This window comes from Abramis brama (assembly GCF_963993115.1).
Source record: "Abramis brama genome assembly, chromosome: 18".
Lineage (NCBI taxonomy): Eukaryota > Metazoa > Chordata > Actinopteri > Cypriniformes > Leuciscidae > Abramis > Abramis brama.
In genome coordinates, this window is record NC_139980.1 from 15,176,658 (window position 1) to 15,199,654 (window position 22,997).

General features: G+C 37.6%; 1 protein-coding gene across 1 annotated transcript; it reads right to left on the reverse strand.

Annotated features, from left to right (window-relative positions):
• Positions 1 to 2,297: 2,297 nt before the first annotated feature.
• Positions 2,298 to 22,475, reverse strand: oma1 (OMA1 zinc metallopeptidase). The gene is made up of 8 exons (XM_084092070.1): positions 21,737 to 22,475; positions 20,899 to 21,127; positions 20,482 to 20,655; positions 18,786 to 18,893; positions 15,857 to 15,985; positions 14,729 to 14,803; positions 12,271 to 12,420; positions 2,298 to 3,207 (listed from the first exon to the last, which is right to left on the reverse strand). The coding sequence occupies exons 1-8, from the start codon at positions 22,114 to 22,116 to the stop codon at positions 2,944 to 2,946; spliced, it is 1,509 nt and encodes a 502-aa protein (XP_083948196.1). The 5' UTR covers positions 22,117 to 22,475; the 3' UTR covers positions 2,298 to 2,943.
• Between the last annotated feature and the right edge of the window lie 522 nt (positions 22,476 to 22,997).

Here is a 22,997-nt window from a genome sequence, read left to right on the forward strand (position 1 = left end):
AGTGGCCTCTAGGGAAGGAAGCAGCAGCAGCAGAATGGCTGGCTTTATGTCTGCTTGCTTAGATGTTTTATGCCCTGCCTTTGAATGCAAGTACAAATTAAATAGTTTGAATCCTTACTGTAAAATCAGATAAAGATGACTGAATATGATTAAAGCAAACAATTTATTAAGAACGGATGACCCCTGCTTATAATGCTGCCATGCTGCACACGATTGCGTTTTTTGCACCTTATTCACTAAAGGAATCATGCAAATCAGGCAGAAATGCAACATACTCTCAAAATCAGTGCTCAAAACAATTTGTACACAATTGTTTAAGGCTACAGTTGTAAGTAATGCAGTCTTTCTAAAACATTGCCAGGAGCAAAAACAGTAATTTCATATTTGATAATGTTAATTTAACAAATATGAAAAAGTCAGTAAATAACACAGAATTGAAAAGGAAACATTACAACATAATGAGATAGATGCTCTTGAGGGTGAACTCACCTCCAGTTCTGGAACAAAAAAGCTCTCCAAAAGTGGATGCCGGTGGTATTTCATGTGGGAAGTAGCCCTTCATAATTCACTGCAAACCCATATTCAGATTTGGGCCAATCAATTCTTGAATTCCGCAATTATATAACAATGTATACTTATTAAAGCAAATACAGTGAGGAAAATAAGTATTTGAACACCCTGCTATTTTGCAAGTTCTCCCACTTGGAAATCATGGAGGGGTCTGAAATTGTCATCGTAGGTGCATGTCCACTGTGAGAGACATAATCTAAAAAAAAAAATCCAGAAATCACAATATATGATTTTTTTAACTATTTATTTGTATGATACAGCTGCAAATAAGTATTTGAACACCTGTCTATCAGCTAGAATTCTGACCCTCAAAGACCTGTTAGTCTGCCTTTAAAATGTCCACCTCCACTCCATTTATTATCCTAAATTAGATGCACCTGTTTGAGGTCGTTAGCTGCATAAAGACACCTGTCCACCCCATACAATCAGTAAGAATCCAACTACTAACATGGCCAAGACCAAAGAGCTGTCCAAAGACACTAGAGACAAAATTGTACACCTCCACAAGGCTGGAAAGGGCTATGGGGAAATTGCCAAGCAGCTTGGTGAAAAAAGGTCCACTGTTGGAGCAATCATTAGAAAATGGAAGAAGCTAAACATTACTGTCAATCTCCCTCGGACTGGGGCTCCATGCAAGATCTCACCTCGTGGGTTCTCAATGATCCTAAGAAAGGTGAGAAATCAGCCCAGAACTACACGGGAGGAGCTGGTCAATGACCTGAAAAGAGCTGGGACCACCGTTTCCAAGATTACTGTTGGTAATACACTAAGACGTCATGGTTTGAAATCATGCATGGCACGGAAGGTTCCCCTGCTTAAACCAGCACGTCAGTGCCCGTCTTAAGTTTGCCAATGACCATTTGGATGATCCAGAGGAGTCATGGGAGAAAGTCATGTGGTCAGATGAGACCAAAATAGAACTTTTTGGTCATAATTCCACTAAACGTGTTTGGAGGAAGAAGAATGATGAATACCATCCCAAGAACACCATCCCTACTGTGAAGCATGGGGGTGGTAGCATCATGCTTTGGGGGTGTTTTTCTGCACATGGGACAGGGCGACTGCACTGTATTAAGGAGAGGATGACCGGGGCCATGTATTGCGAGATTTTGGGGAACAACCTCCTTCCCTCAGTTAGAGCATTGAAGATGGGTCGAGGCTGGGTCTTCCAACATGACAATGACCCGAAGCACACAGCCAGGATAACCAAGGAGTGGCTCTGTAAGAAGCATATCAAGGTTCTGGCGTGGCCTAGCCAGTCTCCAGACCTAAACCCAATAGAGAATCTTTGGAGGGAGCTCAAACTCCGTGTTTCTCAGCGACAGCCCAGAAACCTGACTGATCTAGAGAAGATCTGTGTGGAGGAGTGGGCCAAAATCCCTCCTGCAGTGTGTGCAAACCTGGTGAAAAACTACAGGAAACGTTTGACCTCTGTAATTGCAAACAAAGGCTACTGTACCAAATATTAACATTGATTTTCTCAGGTGTTCAAATACTTATTTGCAGCTGTATCATACAAATAAATAGTTAAAAAATCATACATTGTGATTTCTGGATTTTTTTTTTTTTAGATTATGTCTCTCACAGTGGACATGCACCTACGATGACAATTTCAGACCCCTCCATGTGGGAGAACTTGCAAAATAGCAGGGTGTTCAAATACTTATTTTCCTCACTGTATCATTCACTTCGAAACACTTTGTAAGGTGCTGAAAAATGTACCATTGCTAAGTGAAATTCATTTATCTTGAGTGTAATTTCGGTCACATATTCTTTACATCCATAGCCTTCATACACAGTGCATTTAAGAACGCAACGCAAGCGTTGGGCTAATTTGCCGTCAGCTGGCCATTGACAAATCCTCTAAAAAATGAAGTGTGTCCACAGCTCCATGCAGCTTTAAAATCAGTGACATTAGCTGCTATACAGCAGAGTTAAATCACAGCATAGAACCTATAGGGGACATTAAAGCAAAGGCAGATGTTTGATGAATAATATACTATACACCATAATGCATTCAACTTCACAGGGGTCTTATGCTAATAACATAATTAAATAGCCCATTTACAATTGCTCCATTATTAACACGAACACACTGCAGCGGATACTTGAATTGAGGGCATAAACTCAAGCATCACACACAAATGATGTACATATGCCTATTCCAAATAATCTCACAGACTATTAACACAGCAGTTGATGTAGGCATCAAATGTTTATTAAAGTGACAACTAGTGTAATGGATTCAAAAATAAAAACTGTCCAGTTCTATCCGACGATACTCTCAGGCCTTGTTCAGAGCCAATGGACTTGAAAAAGAGAATTGAAAAGGAAAGCTTGAATTTGTCCCTGTCAGTCACATTTCATCAAGTCTCATTTACTAAGCAGAGTTTGTGGCAGAGCGGATGTGGCCAGCACTCCCCCCAGCTGAGGCGGAGACCCCTGAGCCGGGACGGGATGGGTTTGAGGGAGTGGCAACATGACTCCAGCTCTCTCTTTCTCAATCTTTTCCTCTTTTTCCATCAGCTCTTGTTTTTCAATTTTGTCTAGAAGCAATTGAACGCTCTTGTAAAAAACAACACGGGGGTCAACTTCGGGGAGGGCGGGACAGTCACAGCGTGCACGGAGCTCCAGAGCCTATAACAACACAGAGAATGACACAGATTAATACAGATGGATTTGAGCTTTGACCTACAAACCTACCATCTCCTCATCTCCACCCAGGGGACGGGACGGACGGACAGTGTAGTGATAAGAAATATGGATGGATGGGAAAGAGTTTTAAACAAATCTCGGTGGATGGATGGATGGATGGATATGATATCTAGATGGATTGATTGGAAAAGTTATTCAAAAAATAGAAAGATGGATGGATGGATGGATTGAAATAGTGACATCAAATTTGGATTGGAATAGTTATTTGAAGAAATGGATTGATGGAATGATGGAAAAGTGATATAAAATCCAGATGGATGGTTTAAGTAGTTATTGGGGATGGATGGATGGATGGATGGACATTGAAAAGGATCTCCCACATTAAAGACATCCACATGCGTTTACAAAGACTGATTTGTTTTCTGTCTGTGACCCCTGAACTATAACCTCTGACCTCCATTACGGGTGATGAAGAAACAGCCCTCATAACACTAGATCAATAATGCCTCTTGAAACATAAACAACCAGCACTAGCACAAAGGACACTTAACGTAAAGAATTTTCTAGTTAAATTATTATTCAATTTCTGAACCATCTGCCCAAGGGAGAACATATCAAACTGAGCTGCTAAATACACACTCAATCCAGGAAGACAGGCAGTTTTAAGCAACACTGCAATGTTTGAGAACCAGGCCATTAGGGGAACTTTACAAAACAAATGTCACTCGAAGAAAGAGTGGCTGGAATAAAGCTTGAAAACAATTACCCAAGAGGGACACATCAGTAGCATATACTTACGACCAAAGTGACACAGAACACTTTAAGTTTTAAAAAGCAGATGCATTCTTTAAAAGTAAAAAGTACTGACTATTTTACAGATTAAAACAAAGAAGAAAAAGATTTCTGTTAATGTACATCTAGTATACTTGGTGCTCACTAAACCATTTTCAGAATATTTTCATTATCAAAGATTTAAATTTTTTCTATTTCTTTCTTTGTTCGTAAAGGAATTTACTAGCTTAAAAAACAATGCCAGTAAAGGATGAAACCAGGTTCAATAATTTATAAATATAAATGTATAAATATATTTTAAATATGTATGATAAACATAAGAAAATAATATATAATTTACATTATTATATATAAAATTAATCATATCAAATACAACATGTGTAACATATACACACATGTATATACTATTATTTTAATTTCATACAAATCCAATTGAACAAAAATCCAATTATAAGTCTATAGCTGTGTCTGAAATCGCTCCCTATCCACTATATAGTGCACTATTTAGGGTGTCGGCCATTTTGTAGTGGTGTCCGAATTCTGAGTGAACGACATCATTCCCTACATTCGTTCACTACTTTTACCCACAATCCTCTCTGAATTTGAGTGTACATCCGATGTACACTTGCTGAGACACTATTTCCCACAATCCAACACGATAAGGCGATAGAGCGCGAATGAAAAATAAACAAAAATGTCACCATGGCAACGGCGCACGCGAGATAGAAAACAATCATTTATAAGACCAGATGCTTGGTTATTTATTTATATATATACCGTTATATCTATATTTGAATAAACAAATGTGCTGTGTAGTGTTTTGATCTCTTTTATTTTCACATATAAATGTAAAAAGTAAATAAATATGATAAGTGTTTTTATTATCTTTTTTTTTTATCAAATAACGCAATAAACGTGAAAAATACATACATACAATTGTTACATACAATTCATACAGCCAAAAAAGGAAATATTAAAGATGGGTAGGTAATGTTTATGACGAAATTGTCCGAGCTCTCTGGCGCGTGATAATTATGTCAGCGTCCGAATTCGCTCACTCATTTTCGTTCACTCTTTGCTGATGTAGTGCACTCAACTGCCATTCACTATGCAGGGATTAGTGAATGAGTGAACGAGTGAGCGGTTTCAGACACAGCTTATGTCATCTTTCACACTGATGTGAAAGTCTTCAAAGGGGTGGTTGATTATGATTTAACTTTTCTAACTTCAGTTAGTCTGTAATGTTGATGTTTGAGCATAAACAACATCAACAAAGTTACGACGCTCAAAGTTCAAAGCAAAGTGAGATATTTTCTTTTAAAAAAATTGCTTTTTAAGGACAACACAACACTCCTCCCGGGCTAGTGACATCATGAACCCTAAAATTTACATAAACCCCACCCCCGGGAATGCCATTTATAGATTATCAAGACAGAATATGCTAATCAATGACTAGACAATAACTACACATAAGCTACATAAATTCACCAACTAACCATTCAGAAATGTTGTCTGTCATCTTTCTGACTTCGGTTTGAACATAAAAGGCTAAAAGTTTTTGAATTTTCAGTGCATGTCTGTGTGAGGTAAAAGGACACAAGCTGTTGTAGCTCCGCCCCCTGTGCTGGGAGCAGCAGCTCATTTGCATTTAAAGAGACAGACTCAAAAACTGTGCGTTTTTGCTCACCCTCAAAAATGGACAACTTTAACATGCTATATAAAAATATCTGTGGGTTATTTTGAGCTAAAACTTCACATACACACTCTGGGGACATCAGAGACTTATTTTAAATCTTGTGAAAAGGGCATAATACCACCCCTTTAAGCAGGTCTAGTCCACAGCAATATACACATCAACCTGCCTTTGGAAATCTGAACTTCCTTGACAAGTCAGACAAGTTACTCTCAAACAGTCACTCTTATAAAGGTGACATCTTCAAAATTCACCTGTAACAGGCACCAGAAGACAGACACTCTCTCTCACACACACGGTAATTCTCATTAGCGAGAACATGGAGGACGACACTCCATTGACTCAGGTTAAAGAGGGTGAGAATAGAGAGAGATGGAGGGCGTTTTAAAATAACTTCCCGAAGGAGTAATAGCTTCCACTCAACAACAGAAACACACACACATTACAGTTGATGGACAATTAGTGTCCTGGCCATCTGTTGCTTATGTGTTTGGAGTCTGTGAGTATGCAGGCAGGACTGTTAAGAGTTCAAGCTCAAGGTCAAGTAAGGCCCCTGCATGCCACTAAAATTCACACATTGACTGTGCTGTTCTACAGTATACAGTTTACTCGATAAACAGTACGAGCTCCTGAGCTCTTTGTTTAAAGCAAGTGGTTAAGGGTTGGCATCATCCATTTTGCCCCTGCTGGTGGATGCTGTAACTACACCATCTGCCTTTCTCTGTTGATGGCCATAGCTGTGAATTGTGAGGGGATGTTTTTGCAAGCAACATATTACAAATTGCAAATATTTCATCATTTTATAGTAGGTGTTTCAGTGCCTGATTTTTTTTTTTTTTTTTTTTTTTAAGACTCTTAAAAGTGTGAAAGTGATTTATAATTTTCCATCTGTTGCCTAACATCAGATACTTTAAGGGGTGGTTAATTATGATTTCACTTTTCTAACTTCAGTTAGTGTGTAATGTTGTTGTTTGAGCATAAACAACACCAGCAAAGTTACGACGCTAACAAAATAACAAAGTTATTTTATTTTAAAGAAATTGCTTTTTAAGGACTACAACAAACGGCTGGTAGGGACTACTCAACATTCCTCCCGGGTTAGTGACATCATGAACCCTAGAATTTACATAAACCACGCCCCCAGGAACGCGATTTATAGATGATCAAGACAGAATATGCTAATCAATGACTAGAAGATAACTATACATAAGCTACATAAATTCATCAACTAACCATTTAGAAATGTCCTGTTGCATTCTACATCATGTCACTTCTTTTAGTCTCTCCATCTTTGTCTGACTCCGGTTTGAACATAAAAGGCTAAAAGTTTTTGACATGTGAGGTAATGGAAGCTGCTAAGATCGAGCTCTTGAAGCTCCGCCCTCTGTGCTGGGAGCAGAAGCTCATTTGCATTTAAAGGAACAGACACAAAAACATGACAATTTTAACATGCTATATACAAATATCTGTGGGATATTTTGATCTAAAACTTCACATACACACTCTGGGGACATCAAAGACGTATTTTACATCTTGTGAAAAGGGCATTATACCACCCCTTTAACATTTTAACACAGCCTATACCAGGGATAGGCAACTCAGGTCCTGGAGGGCCACTATCCAGCAGAGTTTAGCTGCAACCCTAATTAAACACACCTGAACAAGGCAATCAATGTTTTCAGGATTACTAGATAGATACAGGCAGGTGAGTTTTTATCAGGACTGAAGCTAAACTCTGCAGGACAGTGGCCCTCTAGGACCGAAGTTGCCTATCCCTGGCCTATACACTACACTTATACATATCCGGTACACAACAGAGGAACATACATACACAATCCACAAAAATATTTTTAAGACCAATTGATATCACACAGTAGCCTGGCAAGCCAGATCTACATCAAGATGTTAGGTCTGGCAACTCACTATAGACACGGCTCAATCCAAGGGGCGAGATAAACGGCTGTGTTTCAAATTCCCACTGCACGCAATAGGGACAGCGCTTCAACCAACCAGAGCGTTTTCCCAACAGCGGAGCTAACGTTAGCTGATAGATTCAACTTTTGAATCTGGCCGGCAAAACTACGAACACATCTTCCTTTTTTAAGAATGACTTAAGTGCCGTTCTTTGCTCTTTTCTCAAAGAAAAACTTAACTCCAAGTCCTCCAGAGTCGCGGCCAAAGCCGATTCGAAAGACTGTTCGCCAACAGCAGCAGCCATTCTTTGTTTTCAAGTAGCAGGGAACCGTCACAACTCTTTCGTTATTATGTTAAGCCCGCCCCGCCTACTCTATACACGACGTGATTGGCCTGACCCAATTTAGGTTTTTACAGCTCCGAAAGTCAACGGAGAGTTGCTAGACTACCCTGGCTGCAAAATAAATTTTGCTGCCGCTAGGGTGCGTCTAGATTTCTAGGCTAATCACACAGGTTACTTTCATAAAAATATTATGTAGATACTTAATATGCATTTGTAATTGTAATTTGTAGGGCTAGGTAAAAAAAAAATATTGATTGCTCGATTTTAATCGATTCTAATTTTTACAAACCGATATCGATTCTTAAATGCCCCCTGAATTCAAAATGTAATTTTTTTATCTTTTAGTATGAATATGTTAGCCTAAAGGTTATGAATAAGCTGGTGTGTTCCAAAACAATGACAAAATTCGCATTTAGGATATATAAACATTCAAAACTTGCAGTCTCTCACTTCCGCTAAAATGGATCACAGATTTTTAAGACATCACCGCGGACTTCAGCTTCTCATCACATCTTTTGATTTAGCGTACTTGTTTATTTACTCATTTATTTATTAATTTACTTGATTTTATCAAGGGGAATGACGTGTGCAAAATCTAAATCTCTATCCATCATTTTGTGAGCAATTGATGATAAAGGAAATTTTCACACAATATTGGAAATATTTACATTTTAAACCACGAAGGCGAGTCAGTGGATATCACACAAGCAATGTGCAAACTTTTATAAATATATAAAAAAAAAAAACGAATTGGAGTAGAAATAATTATGTAATTGTAAAGCTACTAGTATTATAACTTTATTATTATAAAAACTTCCTTGAGTGTAATTTAAGTGTTTGTATACAAATCAGTTAATTTTGACCATGTATACTTTACAGCATTAGTTGAGAGATTTTTTCCCTTGATAAAATTTGCCATGAAGCTAACTGTACCTGATATATATCCAAAATAATCGATATATCTATATATATAATATCGAATCAAAATCGAACTTGTGAATCGAAATCGAATCATGAAATTTCTCAATACCCACCTAGTAATTTGTAAATCCGATTTGTAATTGTTGATTTATTTCTGCTTTTCGATGCAAAAATAACTAAATGATCATTATACTACAACCAAAAAAAAAAAAAAAAAAAAAAAATTCTATATAATCTTCTCCTCCTGAGTTACCTAGCTACAGCAGCGCTAGTACTACGGTGACACTGATGCAAACAGATGTCAAAGCTCAAAGCCAAAAAATACATTATGAAAAATACACTTTAGGCAAGGGAGTGGAATTTCAAGAAACCTTAAAATTATAGGATGGATGGATGGATATAGTAATGAATGCAACTTTAACACGGTTCCATACTTTTGCAGCGTCGTGGCATGACGTGGCTTTCTAAAAACATGCCTCTCAAATTAAAATAAGTCCTATCATGACAACTCTTGGCAGATTTTTAGCATAGTAATGGATATGACAATGTTAATGTATTTGGCCTTGACGGAATAGATATGCCATGCTGCTTCTGTTGTTGATTATTGCTGTTGTTATAGATTATTGCTGCTGCTGAAGAGTACAGGAACTTGCTACTGCCAATATATACGCTGATGCGCTGCTGTGAGTGTGTAAGACATACTGCTGCTGCACAAATAGTATATATCAATTACCCATAGCAGATCTATACAGGTGGAGCTGGGGAAGGTGGAGGGTTTTGGAGGAACTCAAAGTGCACTGCAAACTCCAAGCTCATTGGCTGCAGATGCAACATGAACCAATCAGCTTGTGCCAAGTAGTAAACGCTGTAAATATCATCAGTTTGGTTCATCAGCCTGCACCATCAAGAGTTTCATGAAAGAACTTGGCATTTAAACGTTTTTTTATTTTTATGCATCTCTAGACCTTGCATTTATTTTCGCTTCATTGACCTTTGTCTCGAGTTTTTAACCACAAAAAAATCATTCTGTGTGAATGGCTGCTAACTAATTGAAAGATAAGCAGCACATTTTTATTTGTTATTTAAGCAGATAGTTTACATCATACATTCAGTTAACAGCAAGCCAAAGAGGACAAGGTTTCAACAGAACTATGCATATGCATTTTATACACTACATTATATTCTTGCTCCATCCATCCAATAAATGCACATTCTTAAATAAGCGATGTTTATAGCGAACTGCTCAGGTATTAAAATTGTATGACCCATTTTCGGCCAAATGACACTTTAAAATGAGTCGGAGCTATAGAAATGTCTATTCAGATTTACAAGTAAATATGAAGATATTCATTAAGATATCCCTGTAATTCGCACCTTGATAGCTTGCAAATATTTCTGCCCGTTTTGGCTCGTGTGATTGTCAGCCTCTGCTTTTCCACAACAGACTGAAGTGCCTTGTGAGTGTATAATGCGCTGCGCTGTTACTTTCAGCTTACAAAAGAAAAATACTTCAATTTTCTGATGTTATTTTTTGATTGGCTGGGGCATTCTACAGCCCTTCATCAAACCACTCAACACACTGCACAACTGCCTCAGATTGTTTGTAATCAATGCACAAATCGCAAAAAAACTCTAAAAACTTATTGGGTTGGCAAGGCAGAGTTTTTTTGGGGGGGGGGGGGCATTTATTCCATTGCCTAGATCCCTAGATTGACTGCCGACATTTTTTTTTTTTTTTTTTTTTTATGAGAGGAAATTGCAGTTGTTCAGAATCAAGCATAAGATCTTGATGGAGTTCAATTCACGCTCCAACAAATCACTGTCATGCATTGCACTATATATCTTGATGTACCGCATAACAGCTCACATGAATTATTTAGCCTCAATCACTTATGAAGGCTCTCTTCTGTGGCTGATGGTACTGATCTAAGGATTCCACCATATGAATGTTGAGTTTCATGGATCCTCCAGGCCTTTGTGTTTGGTTTTCCCCTCCAGCAGTAGAGCATTTATTTGTTCATTTCCACAATGAACGTGGTCTAAGGCATGTGTGTAGAAGGTGGAGTTTGCTCCAGAGCAGAGGTCTCCAGACGTCTTGTTAGCTATGGTGGAGTCTGGATTTCAGACGTGTCTGCGAGCCCTACGGTGCGCGTTTCTGATGGGTAGTCTTTAAATCAAGAGAACAAAGTACCCAGGACGTATTCCTTAAGTTAAATACAGAAAACAGCTCTCCACTTGTCCACAAGTCAACAAAATATATAACATTGTTTTAGTGGTTTTTGAATAATTTAATCCAAAAATCTTACATATTGTGTTTTTAAGTGTTATGTACAACGTCAGCACTTGAGCTGCATGAACTCCTCGAATTTGTGTATAACCTGATGATCATGTTCTCCATCCTGATTTGAGATGATCCAAAGAGCATCTTCAGCTTTAATGGAACCAAGGAAATAGCTACAGAAAGCTCTAAGAAAGACAATACTACATTATACCAAATGCTTCCAACATTTAAATCCATAGAAATCAGCAATTTAACCAGTGTCATTGTGTCGTCATATTCGCCTTACCCTTGATTTCCAGTTTTACTTTCGTATAAACCATGAAAACACCAAAGACGCTTCAATATATTATGTGATTTATTAGACAGGTGAGCAACTATTTGGATACTTTTATCAACAGAAAACTAATCACTGTTATATATAGCTCAACACTGTTAGTCTTATTGATTGAATTCCTTGTTTTCTTGCTTTATCGCGAGTAACATATCATTTGGTTATTTGGTGTCCTTTTTTGGAAAGAAACCTAAATTTACCAAGAGAAAAGCTTGCGGAAAACACCGTTTTGTGAGAATCATCCTTCAATCTGATGGTTTACTTTTATGGATATAGTAAATGATAACAAAATGAATTTGTTATGAAGATAAACGGTGCATGCTTAATTTAACGTTAAGTGTGCGATTGATTGTAAAATTAAGCATACAAATTTTAATCTATTCACAGCCCTATTATTTACATTTTGTGATCAATACACTGATAATTGATTTTTCCTTTTATGTGGTACTTTAACTGGTGCTTTTAGTCCTCACAGTCCATATGTTTGCCACTTTTTTAGAGAAGATTGGAAATTACGAGGAAGGACAGGGAAATGGGATTGAGCATGCAACTGGGAAATGATGCATGGGTGCCAAAGCTTAGCATGGTTGAGAATAAGTATGCTAGGCCATGGCTTTAACGGTTCTTTATTTTTAGATCAATTTAAATACCACCATAAATTTAATACTGATGTACATGTTATGGTTTAGCATTTGTGTGGAAAGGTTTCACTCATATAAACCTGTATACTAATGTCTAATGATGCATGTATTTGCTTTTGTGTGCTTTACCTCAGGAACAAGGCGGTCCAACTGTCTGACACGGTTTTGGTGGGAAGGGTGTGTGGACAGCCATTCGGGGATGGTTGGTTGGCCACTCAACTGATCATGGATCTCCATCTGCTGCCAAAACACTGTGGCCGCCCTCACATCAGCACACGCCTGTCAGAAACGCACACAAATCTCAAATACACATAAAGAGATGCTTTTCTGGCATGTTAAAGCCCTGCCATCATCAAAGGAAGCAAACAGGGAGATGACACGCACACAACCCGACGGGCGCTCGGAGCTCTGGACAACGTCATTAGCTGGAGCTAAAGCCGAGAGCAGGCTGGCTCACGGACAGCATGAATCATGACTGAGTGGAGCTAGCCATGCAACGTGCCTGTGTCCTTCACCGAGCCGGCTGTGGCAGGCCGGATCTGGGCCCATTTACGAGCAGCAGGCGGCCCGTTATTACTACTATAAGAGATAGAAGGGAATTGACTGTTTCTCCATAATGATGCCAAGCATGGGATCAGGAGACATGCTGACAGGAAGAGCACTACACCGTGAATCAGACCATTGCCACATGCAGAGAAACGCTTCCATGAAGCAGTTTGTAAAGAAGCAGTGCCATCTAGAGGTCATGTAGGACACTACGGCTATAAATGACTGATATACAGCAGGTTCCCCTGAATTGTGTCTCAGGGTTTTAATTTATTCAGTTTTCTAATCATAAGTAAATCATTATACAGCTTTTATTCAGAGTGGCGTAGAGTTGAAGTGTTTAATTCCTAAGAATGACTTCAAAAGTTACTTTATTTGTAATTTAAGGCCCTGTTTACATCTGATATTAAGATGCGTTTTTGCAATTTACATATGAACGCGCCCTGAGATGACGGAAAAACATACAGAGAGCAGCAGCTTTCGTTTCTGCTCTGACAGACGCAAGACCAAGTGTTGAGAGAACATTGTGCTTGGTACAGTACGTTATTTGACTTCAAACCAAATTTAGGTCCTCAGCTGACAAAGTTTAAATCCTGTCTGGCTAGTGCGCTTCCCATAATGTTTACGCATTAGGTCAGGTGGTCTTTTGTGGCCGTTCGAATACATTCGACCACATGAAAGCAATCCGGTCAAATGTGTAATCCTGTGCTTTCCAGTCTGTGACAGTTGAGCTAGAAAAATAAAGAAAAATAAAGGATGAAGACGTCTGAATAAAGGCATCTGAAAGTTAGTCGTCAGTTTGTGTGTCAATGTTTTTCACTTAAGATGTCACTTCTAGCGAGAAATTACTATTGTAGTCATTAAATCTTTACTTAGTTTTCACTAAAGCTTGCTCTATTTTGCTGTAGATCATTAAACCGTAACACTGCCTCTGTCCGAAATTCAGTTTTGTGAGGAACCTTTGTGCACAAACGCTGCCTGCAAAGTCATTGCCTGATAGGGCAGCGAGGCAACAAGTCACTGCCTACGTTTTCGGATGCAGCCACCGTTTACACCCTCTTGTGATCGGGTTGATGAAAACGCTTCTTAATACCAGGTGTAAAAAGAACCAAAGAAAAAAACATATATAACAAAAAATCTTACAGATCATTTATCACATTTTTTTTTTTACATTTGTCAGGCGCCAATGCGGCTTAGGCCTGTTTCACACCACACACACAACAGTTTTTGAATGAATCAGATTTAACTGCAACAAACATAACCACCATGCAATCAAATTTATGTGAAGGGAGGAAAATCTTTTATTTTTTTATGCTTTAAATACCAATTAATGTACATGCTCTACATTAAACTAAACCTAATGCCAAAGCATAGATATAACACTGCGGTTATTGTTAACTAAAACAAACTATTAAAAATAGTTTTCAGTAATTGAATTAGAGCTAAAATAAAATAAACTATAAATATTACATGGAAAACCTAAACTTAATTAATGAATACATTTAATTTAAAGTACTGAAGTTACTAAAACCGAAATAAAAATTCAAGCTATATAGACAACAAAAACTAAACAAGTTGAAATTAATTAAAAATTGAAAAAGCTATTTCAAAATATTTATAAATACTATAAAGTATATAAAGATGACTAAAATAACACTGAGCTATAAACTGCATGAATCATCTTGATTTAGTCTGATTCACTGAAAAGAAAGTGTTGTTGTCTGTGTCAATTCATAGAATTTTCACTAAGCCTGACAGACAGTTTTTTTCCCCAAACAAATTCAGTTACAAGGTGCAAAAATAGGCTTAACACCGAAAGTCTACTTGCAGCTGCACTTCTGCTACACAGCACTGCGCTGCTTATGCACGCACTGTACATTCAGAAACCTGAATAAACATATAAGCTGCTTACACTGTGAAACATAACTTACAGTGCATGTTATGTAGACATTTTATCAGTATGCGTTCCCTTGGAATTGAACCAAAAGCTTGGTGTTGCTACAGGGAGACTGTGTACAGAATCTGATAATATCTGCAGTACCTTGGCAGCCAGCTGTAGCCCAACCTGGTCCGCCTCTGCCTCCAGCTTACGACTGAAGGGCCGGTCAAATAAGAACTACAACACAGACAGAGAAAATGAGAGAGAATATGCAGTTAAATTAGCTATTCTGACAGCACACACAGGAGTTATATTGGGTAAACAGAGGAAGATGGACAGAATAAAGTGAACCATATTTGGAGAACAAAATGACTAGGAGATAAAAAGCCCAACCATTAAAATGTAATTTATTTTAAATATAATAGGCAAAGAAGATGGAAAAACAAGGAAAGAAAGAGATAAAAATTTCCACATAAAAAGTGTAGGATAGTACATGGTATCTTAGAAGAAAAACACCATAAAAAACTCAAGTACAATTAAATTGAAAGTAGGCCTTTGTTTTATGCCTCACAGTGATCCAGAAAATGCTAATTCAATATCCATTTAGAAGACAAATAGATGTAGCTGAATTTAAACTAACCTCAAATTGAAGTCCTTAGAAACCCAAATAAGATCTCCTCTGAGATATTGTTATTGTTTTATAATGGTGGTGAGAGAGTACTTGAGAAGGTTACTTTGAGCTCGAGTGGAGGAGTATAATTGTTGTTTAAAAGGCTCTTTTAGGGATTTTAGAATCAATATTTAAGGAGCGTTTGCATCGTTAATGGACAAACCCAATATAAACAGAGTCCCATCAATGTCTTAAGGGATAGTGAAAATTGAAAATTGAAAATTAAAATTCTGTCATCATTTACTCAACCTCATGTTGTTCCAAACGTGTATGAATTTCTTTCCTCTGTTGAACACGAAAGAAGATATTTTGAAGAATGTCCGTAACCAAACAGTTGTGGGGCACCATTGACTTTCATCGTTTTTTTATTCCAACTATGGAAGTCAGTGGGGACCAAAAAACTGTTTAGTTACCCATATTCTTCAAAATATCATCTTTTGTGTTCAACAGAGGGGGAAAAAATATTTTTATTTCAAACAGACTCAAAATGAAGTGTCTTGATTAGCTGTGAACATCTCTGATTCAAGACCATCTTTACTTCAGTGAAAACATGTGGAATGAAGGCAGATTAGGAATCGATTGAAAAAGGGTAAAACAGAGATCACAAGGTCAACCGTCACCTGCACTAGTTTGCCCTGAATCCACTGGCCCAGCAGAGCTAAACTGTCCCGAGGACATATGGCCCAGATCGCCGTTAGCAGGACGACAGACAGCAGGTCCACCACGTGAGACAAACTTGCCTGCTCTGCCTGAGAAAGAGAAAGAAATTCAATACAGGCTTTTCTGTCTTTGTTGATTTCGTTGTTTATCTGATATGCTAATTTGTTTGTATTTTGGTGTTAAGAACCATTTTTACTCTTGCTTAGCAGCCCATTCTCTGACAGCATGCCCAATTAGGAACAATGTAGAAAAACAAAGAAAAAGAAACAAGCAATTTAACGACGAGAGACATAATAAATCACGCTGATTTGTAATTGCAATACCCATTCTACTGAAAGAAGGGCAACAGATATGCCAAAACACATGTCTAAAAGTGGCCAGGTACATGCTGCAAAGCAGATTTGTTATGTAATTATGTCATCTGCATGGGCATAAAGTCGCATACCTTTTTTAACCTATTAATATAGCTTACTTGCATTAAAATGTATGGTTTTCACTAGGGATGAGCGAGTACAGCATTATCTGTATCTGTATCTGTATCTGTTAACCATATGAATTATCTGTATCTGTACTCGGAATGGGCGGGGCCTAACCCGGAAGTGGGCGGGATTTAACCCGGAAGTGGGTTGGGTTGTCTTGAAATGGGCGGGGCTTTAACCGATATGTTATTTTAAGCATGCAATTGATATGGGTTGATCAGAAATTGTTATATTTATTGCTGATTAGAAACCTATTTACATGACAGCATCAGCATTGAGCTTCAGATCAATGGTTTTGATCACGATAACAAACGAACTACAGAACAAGTTTTGCAACAATGAATACAACACATGCGGTTGCAATTATGAAGTAAAATGTAATGAACAAGAGTTTTCATCTCAACTAGGGCAGGGTGATATGGACCAAAAGTCATATCCCGATATATTTAGGCTGAATTTCGATATATGATATATATAGGCTATCCCGATATTGTTTTATTTTTCATGTTTTATTTTTTTTCAAAATTTGTTGACACACACACAAGTACTGTCCCCCTTTACTTAACATATATTGTAAGAATATGACTAATAGTAAAGACTAGTACTAATAAACATTGGTCTATGCTAAAGCTATTAAACAGCAGTCCCAAACTAGTTTTTGTTAATACAATGTTGGTATGAACCACTACAGTCATTTAAAAATATAAAAAAATAACACAAAGAAAAATAGTAGCATTTTGGGGTTAATATTGAAACGACAGTTACCATGGTGAATACACAATACTAACAAGAACTGTTAATGAAACATGGAAACTGCTCCTGGTGAATAGAATGAGAATCATACCTGCATTACTTTTATTTCGTGTAATTTACAACGTAACGGCGTTGCATGCTCGTAGTTTCTTTTGCCCTTTACAGTGAGGCGATACACAGCGCGCGCCGCCGCATTTGCGCGTGCAATTGAGTGTGCGCTACGACTACAGTATAACGGCTGACAGGACAAGAAAGTCCGTTTTTCTGAGGTGAAAGACTTTATTTCATGTTATAACATAACATGCTCTAAACACGCACGCAAAGTGGAAAAGGATGGGCGGGGGCGCGGGGAGCAGTGCAGAGAGCTCCGGGTCAGCTTGCTTGGAGCAAGGATCACAGCACAAGTTTGAACTATATTGATATATGCGATATGGTCTAATTCCATATCGCATTTAAAAAAAAAGAGAAGATATATATATATTATTTATATCGATATATCGCCCAGCCCTAATCTTATAACTTTCTTTTTTTTTTTAAAATCCGAGCACAGATATTGACTCGTATTACTCGTATAATACTCGTACTCGACAAAAGTGCTTTATCCGTACCGGATACTCGTTTCAGCCTAGTATCCGGCTCAACTCTAGTTTTCACTTTCTTCACCCTTAAACCCATATGTCTGTGTTTTTTACCCCCATTATTATTCTTTTAAATATAACTGGTTTATTTTTATTAAATGTCTATGCTGCTCTTTTTTACAATTTTGAATGACTATGAAACTTAAATCTCGGTTTGGTCCTCACAAATGATTTTTTTACAAATTTTTTGGGGTATCTATTTGAGTATCCTTTGCTGAACAGAAAGAATATGAAAGAAATCATGTGCATCAATTATACTGAGATTGTTTTTCCTCTTAACTGCAGCTACGATCCAAGAATAAAATAATCGTTAATTACAGTGTGCATGCAGGTTTGTAGTATCTGCAATAAGTCAGAAGGAGTCTCATAAGAGCGTCAGCTTGTTGCTGACTTAAAATAACTAAGGAAACACTTGAGTTTAATAAAATGAGCTTGGCTTTAAAGGGAATGTTCAATGTCACAGAATCAATTTAGTTTTTCACAGCCATACCATGTTAGCCCTCATATGAGTGCTAAGCTCCTTCACTCTAACCAGACCCATAAGCATGCAGTGATGCAACAGCTCTGAAACTAAAACAACTCTTTAAACTGAACCCTTAACAGTGCTGAGTGCCTCTGAGACAGGACGCCTACTTCCCTTCATTTAAACCAAGTGAAGAGATGAAAGTCAAACATGACGCACGCAAAAGAGAGATAAAGCTAGCACTTGAATCTAATGAAGGGTGTTTTACTTCCAGAAAAAAGCTGAGAGACACAGCAAAGGAAGTACAAATTTAATTTGATCCAAACTATAAAGGCCAGAGGCAGTCCGAGGGCCCTACAACCATCTGACAATGTGTGCAGATAGCAGACCATGTAATACTCATATACATTTAAATTGAAATCAAAATGACCCTAAGAGAGAGATTACTTACAGATATTAATATTACGCTTATTAATATTTACCGATAAAATTACAAACAAAAAAAGTCCAATCGGGTGTTTTTGTGCTGGGGTCTGGCAGTGTGGGGGGTACTTACGGCATGACCAATCAGAGCGTGAGCCATCTCATGTCCCAGTATAAAGACCAGCTGATGAATGTCTGCTACAGCCTGCAGCATTCCTGTGAAGACGAAGATCTCTCCATTCTGAAACACATGCACACACACAATCATACCAGCTGTGAAATCAGAGTCATTTTCCCCTCTAGTAATCAGTCTCAAGATTTCCTTAGAATTAGGTTCCTTAGAATTCCTTTGAATTAAAAGGTTAGTTCACCCAAAAAAGAAAATTTTGTCATTAATCAAACCCCTCATGTCGTTCAACCCGTAAGACTTTCATTCATCTTTGGAACACAAATTAAGATATTTTTTATTAGATCTGAGAGCTTTCTGTCCCTCTATAGACAGCTACGCACGCAACTACCACTTCGTTAATAAAGAGATTGTAAAACTAATCTATATAAAATGAGCGGTTTAGTAAACATTTTCTGAAGAGACTCCATCACTTTATAAGATGAACAGAGGGAATTTGGCTTTTATTCACATTTAAACACTGATCAGCGAAAAACAGAAGCTCAAATGTGCTGCGTAACACGAGAATGAACCTCATTGGTTCTTGCAGAAGCTCAAACGTGCTGCATATAGTCCAGTCATTTTAAGCCAAAATGAGGGTCAACCTTAAACAAATTGCAACAGAAGCAAACTCAACTGATTTTGTATCCTCAATATGTCCTGAGTAAGGAAAAAAAAGCCCCAAAGAATCCCATTAGGGGAAAGTTTAGAAAAAGACCCAAATATAGCCTATTCATACGCCTATTCATTCTTTTTCTCACGTGAAAAGGGTAAAAAATTTAACCTTTAGATATCACCATGAAAATTACTGAGTTGATTACTTACATCAAGACAAACAAAAAATGTATTACAAGTTTTTTTTTTTATTGTTTGTTAACATGGACAAATGGTGCATAAATACCACAACAGATCTAAACATTGGGTATAGCCAGGAGAAAATGTCTTGTTGAATCTTGTTGACATATAACAGTAAAATACTTAATGTTAAGGTCTGAATGGAACCCATTTAGGCTACCCATGAACATTAATACATAGAGGCAGGAAGAAGTACTTTAGAAACCAGCCTTTATTCATTTTTATTGCAGAGATGGGGTTTGGGGCTGGGTCCGTGGGACGGTTTAAAATGCTTCGTGAATTACTGTTAGTCAAAAAAAATGAGGAGTCCTAAAGTTACGAGTGACACACCCATTATTTTTAGGAGTTGCTCCTAAATTCGCCAGTTAGGAGCTACTTTTAGCCTTAAAATTCTTTGTGAATACGGCCCCAGGACTGTAAAATAAAGTGCTACCGAATTTATATATTTATTTGTGTATTTATTAGTGCTGCCAAATCAATTGATCGTGACTTAATCGCATCTAACATAAAAGTTTTAGTTTACACAAACTAAAACTTTTATGTTAGATGCGATTAAGTTTAAGTTAGACGCGATATATTACATTTATATATATTATATATGTATATGTATGTGTTAGTATATATGCACATACAGTATATGCAAACTCTGAGATGGATGTTTTTCTGTGCAGTCAGAGTTGCTTTTAAAAATTGGCAGAAGAAAAAGTGAAAAAAAAAATGAAAAAAAAAATGACCCCTTTAAATTGAATAGAGTTGATTTATTTATTAGACAAACAATTTGGTTATGATGTTATCAGATATAACTCACTGGCAAAACAAATGCGTTGATGGGTGGGCCGTCAACCACGTGGACGGTCCAGGGGACAGCGGACATCTCAGCAATATCCTTGTTCCTCTTTACCAGAGTCTGAACCAGTAGCTCCACCGCCTGGTGCCTGGGGTCCGATGGAGCAATCAGAGAATCCTTAAACTCCTCCATATACTGAGAGACAGAATAAAGGAGAAAGAGGAGCAAGAGCCCATGAAATAAAATTAAATGACTTGAGATATTCTAAGCACAATAAAAATCAAACATTTTTGGACCAACTCCAAGCATTTGCATACACTATTATAAGACTTACCTATTGCTCTGGAAGTATTATTGTTGATCATAAATTCATAGTAACTGCATTGAATACAAAACGTAAACTGACTACACAAGTTGTGTTGACTTGAACAGGCGTACCGCTTCCGCAGTGGACTGAGCCAGTTCCAAGAAGGCCTCCTTGCTGAACAACAGCAGTCGGGTCCTGCCTGTAATGGGAGATTCATCCAGGTGGGTGAGAAAAAGGAGAGAGATGAAGAACAGCAGTCCCGACACAGCTCCCAACAAGTGCCAGCGTCGACGCCATGTCCATTCACGAAACAGCTGCTTTTTATTGGGCGGCAGGGCCATCCACCATTTTCTGATGCTCCTAGAGACACACAAAATCTGAATCAGAGTTCTTATTAAATATTATCTTACCTCACAGAAAAACAAAGAACTTTGGTGTCAATAACCTGCCATACGCTCCCCATTTACTAACTACAGTAAAGACAAGTATTTATGGGGACCACTGTATATAGAAGGACTTTAGGTGGATGTTATGTAGGTTAAGTGAAGCTAAAGCATTTTTGTAAGTGTGCATGTGATGTTCACAACTGTTCAAAAGACTGTTTTAAGTAAATTAATAAAAATGCTAAAACTTTACCAAAACATGATTTTATAATGTCTATATATGTACCTGAATACATACTGAAGAGAAAAACTGAATTTAGGACACAGAGGAACAGTTAATTTGCTCCATATAGAGCTATAAGTATCATGAAATATCATGTCATATAATTTTTTTCCCCACAAGAGGACGGAGACACCCAAAATGTGAGATATTTTGAGCTAATTTAACAAGGTTATTTTGTATTTATGTTGAAAGAATGTGCTTATATTAGATTATTTATTGATAAAACCTAGTAATTTAAACTAAAAAAAAAAAAAGAAAAAAAAAGGGTGCAGTACGGGAGGACAGGATTTAAGAGTCACCCACCTGCCCAGTATGATGGCGATGAGCTTCTGCAGGGGCTTCAGTACCAGCCACATCAAGGGTGCAGGTACAGCTCTCAGTCTGCCTGAGCTGTGAAACTCACGAGTCGACTGAACGATCATTCGATGAACTGGAGGTCTGAACGCTGTTATACTGCTGTTTAGTCTCAATCTTGACCTCAGACAGAGACACGAAGGAGAAACAGTGATAGATCCTCTTGCTTTCAGATAGGAAGATGAGTTTGTCCTCATCAGATGAGTCCGAGCAGAGGCTAAGAGTGATGGACGGCAGTGAAAGTGTCTCTGTCCACAACATCTTATCATTGAGTGTAGCCGGAGCAGGTTTATTGACAACATGTCGAGCTTGACCAGGCAAATATACATCTCCTCCAATATTATTATAAAACTCACTGAACATTCATCTTTACTCTTGTTTACTTAATTATTACAGGGGTCAAATGAGACAGTTTATGGGCTCATTATGCATGTTAAATTCACAAAAGTAATTTCAATGACACTGTCTAGGAAGCAGGAAAAGTCCATTTAAGTCCACATGGTGCGTTGATCGAGCGGTATTAAACTAAGTAGACCGCTAAAACGTTCAGTATGGCTAGACTTGTATTGTTACACCTGATTAATCATACGCATTCATCATTTAAAACGCGTATCTGTTTCTAGAAGCCCTCTAAACTCTTCTCCTCTTCGTACTTGTACTTCACTGCGACAGTTAAAACACTCCCCCCCGCAAACAGCAACACTTCGCCATGGTTCCGCCCGTCTATCACAGGTCACAGTAGTTAACATACTGTCATTAATCCTTCCATCGTCTTCTGGGCGCTAACTTATATAAAGAATAAATAAACACCTATTTTTGGTTTCGTTTTAGAATTCTATATTTCAGTATCACTTTTGTGTCCGACTCTGATCTTTACAAGGTCAGGTCACAACGTCTTGTACGGTACCAATACCAAAAACGATGAAACAATTAGATTCCATCTGTTAATATTAGTTTACTTCATTAGTTAACATGAACTAACAATGAAAAATACTTTTACAGCATTTATTACTCTTGCATCTTTAAAATCAAAAGTTGTATCCGTTAATATTATTTTAATGGACCTGGCTAACATGAACTAACATTAACCAACGCTAACAAATAGTAATAATTATTGTAACAAATGTTAGGATTACACATGCAAACCAAACCAATGGGGTCTTATTGTAAAAGTGTTACTCAATTTATATTATGAAATGCTGAAATTAAC

Bases quoted from the DNA above. Each gene is read 5' to 3' on its own strand.
- oma1 (XM_084092070.1), bottom strand. From the start codon at position 22,116: ATGTATATTTGCCTGGTCAAGCTCGACATGTTGTCAATAAACCTGCTC. The intron at 21,128-21,736 runs GTGGGTGACTCT...GTGTGTCTCTAG, and splicing joins ATCGCCATCATACTGGGCAG to GAGCATCAGAAAATGGTGGA. The intron at 20,656-20,898 runs GTACGCCTGTTC...TCTGTCTCTCAG, and splicing joins CTCAGTCCACTGCGGAAGCG to TATATGGAGGAGTTTAAGGA.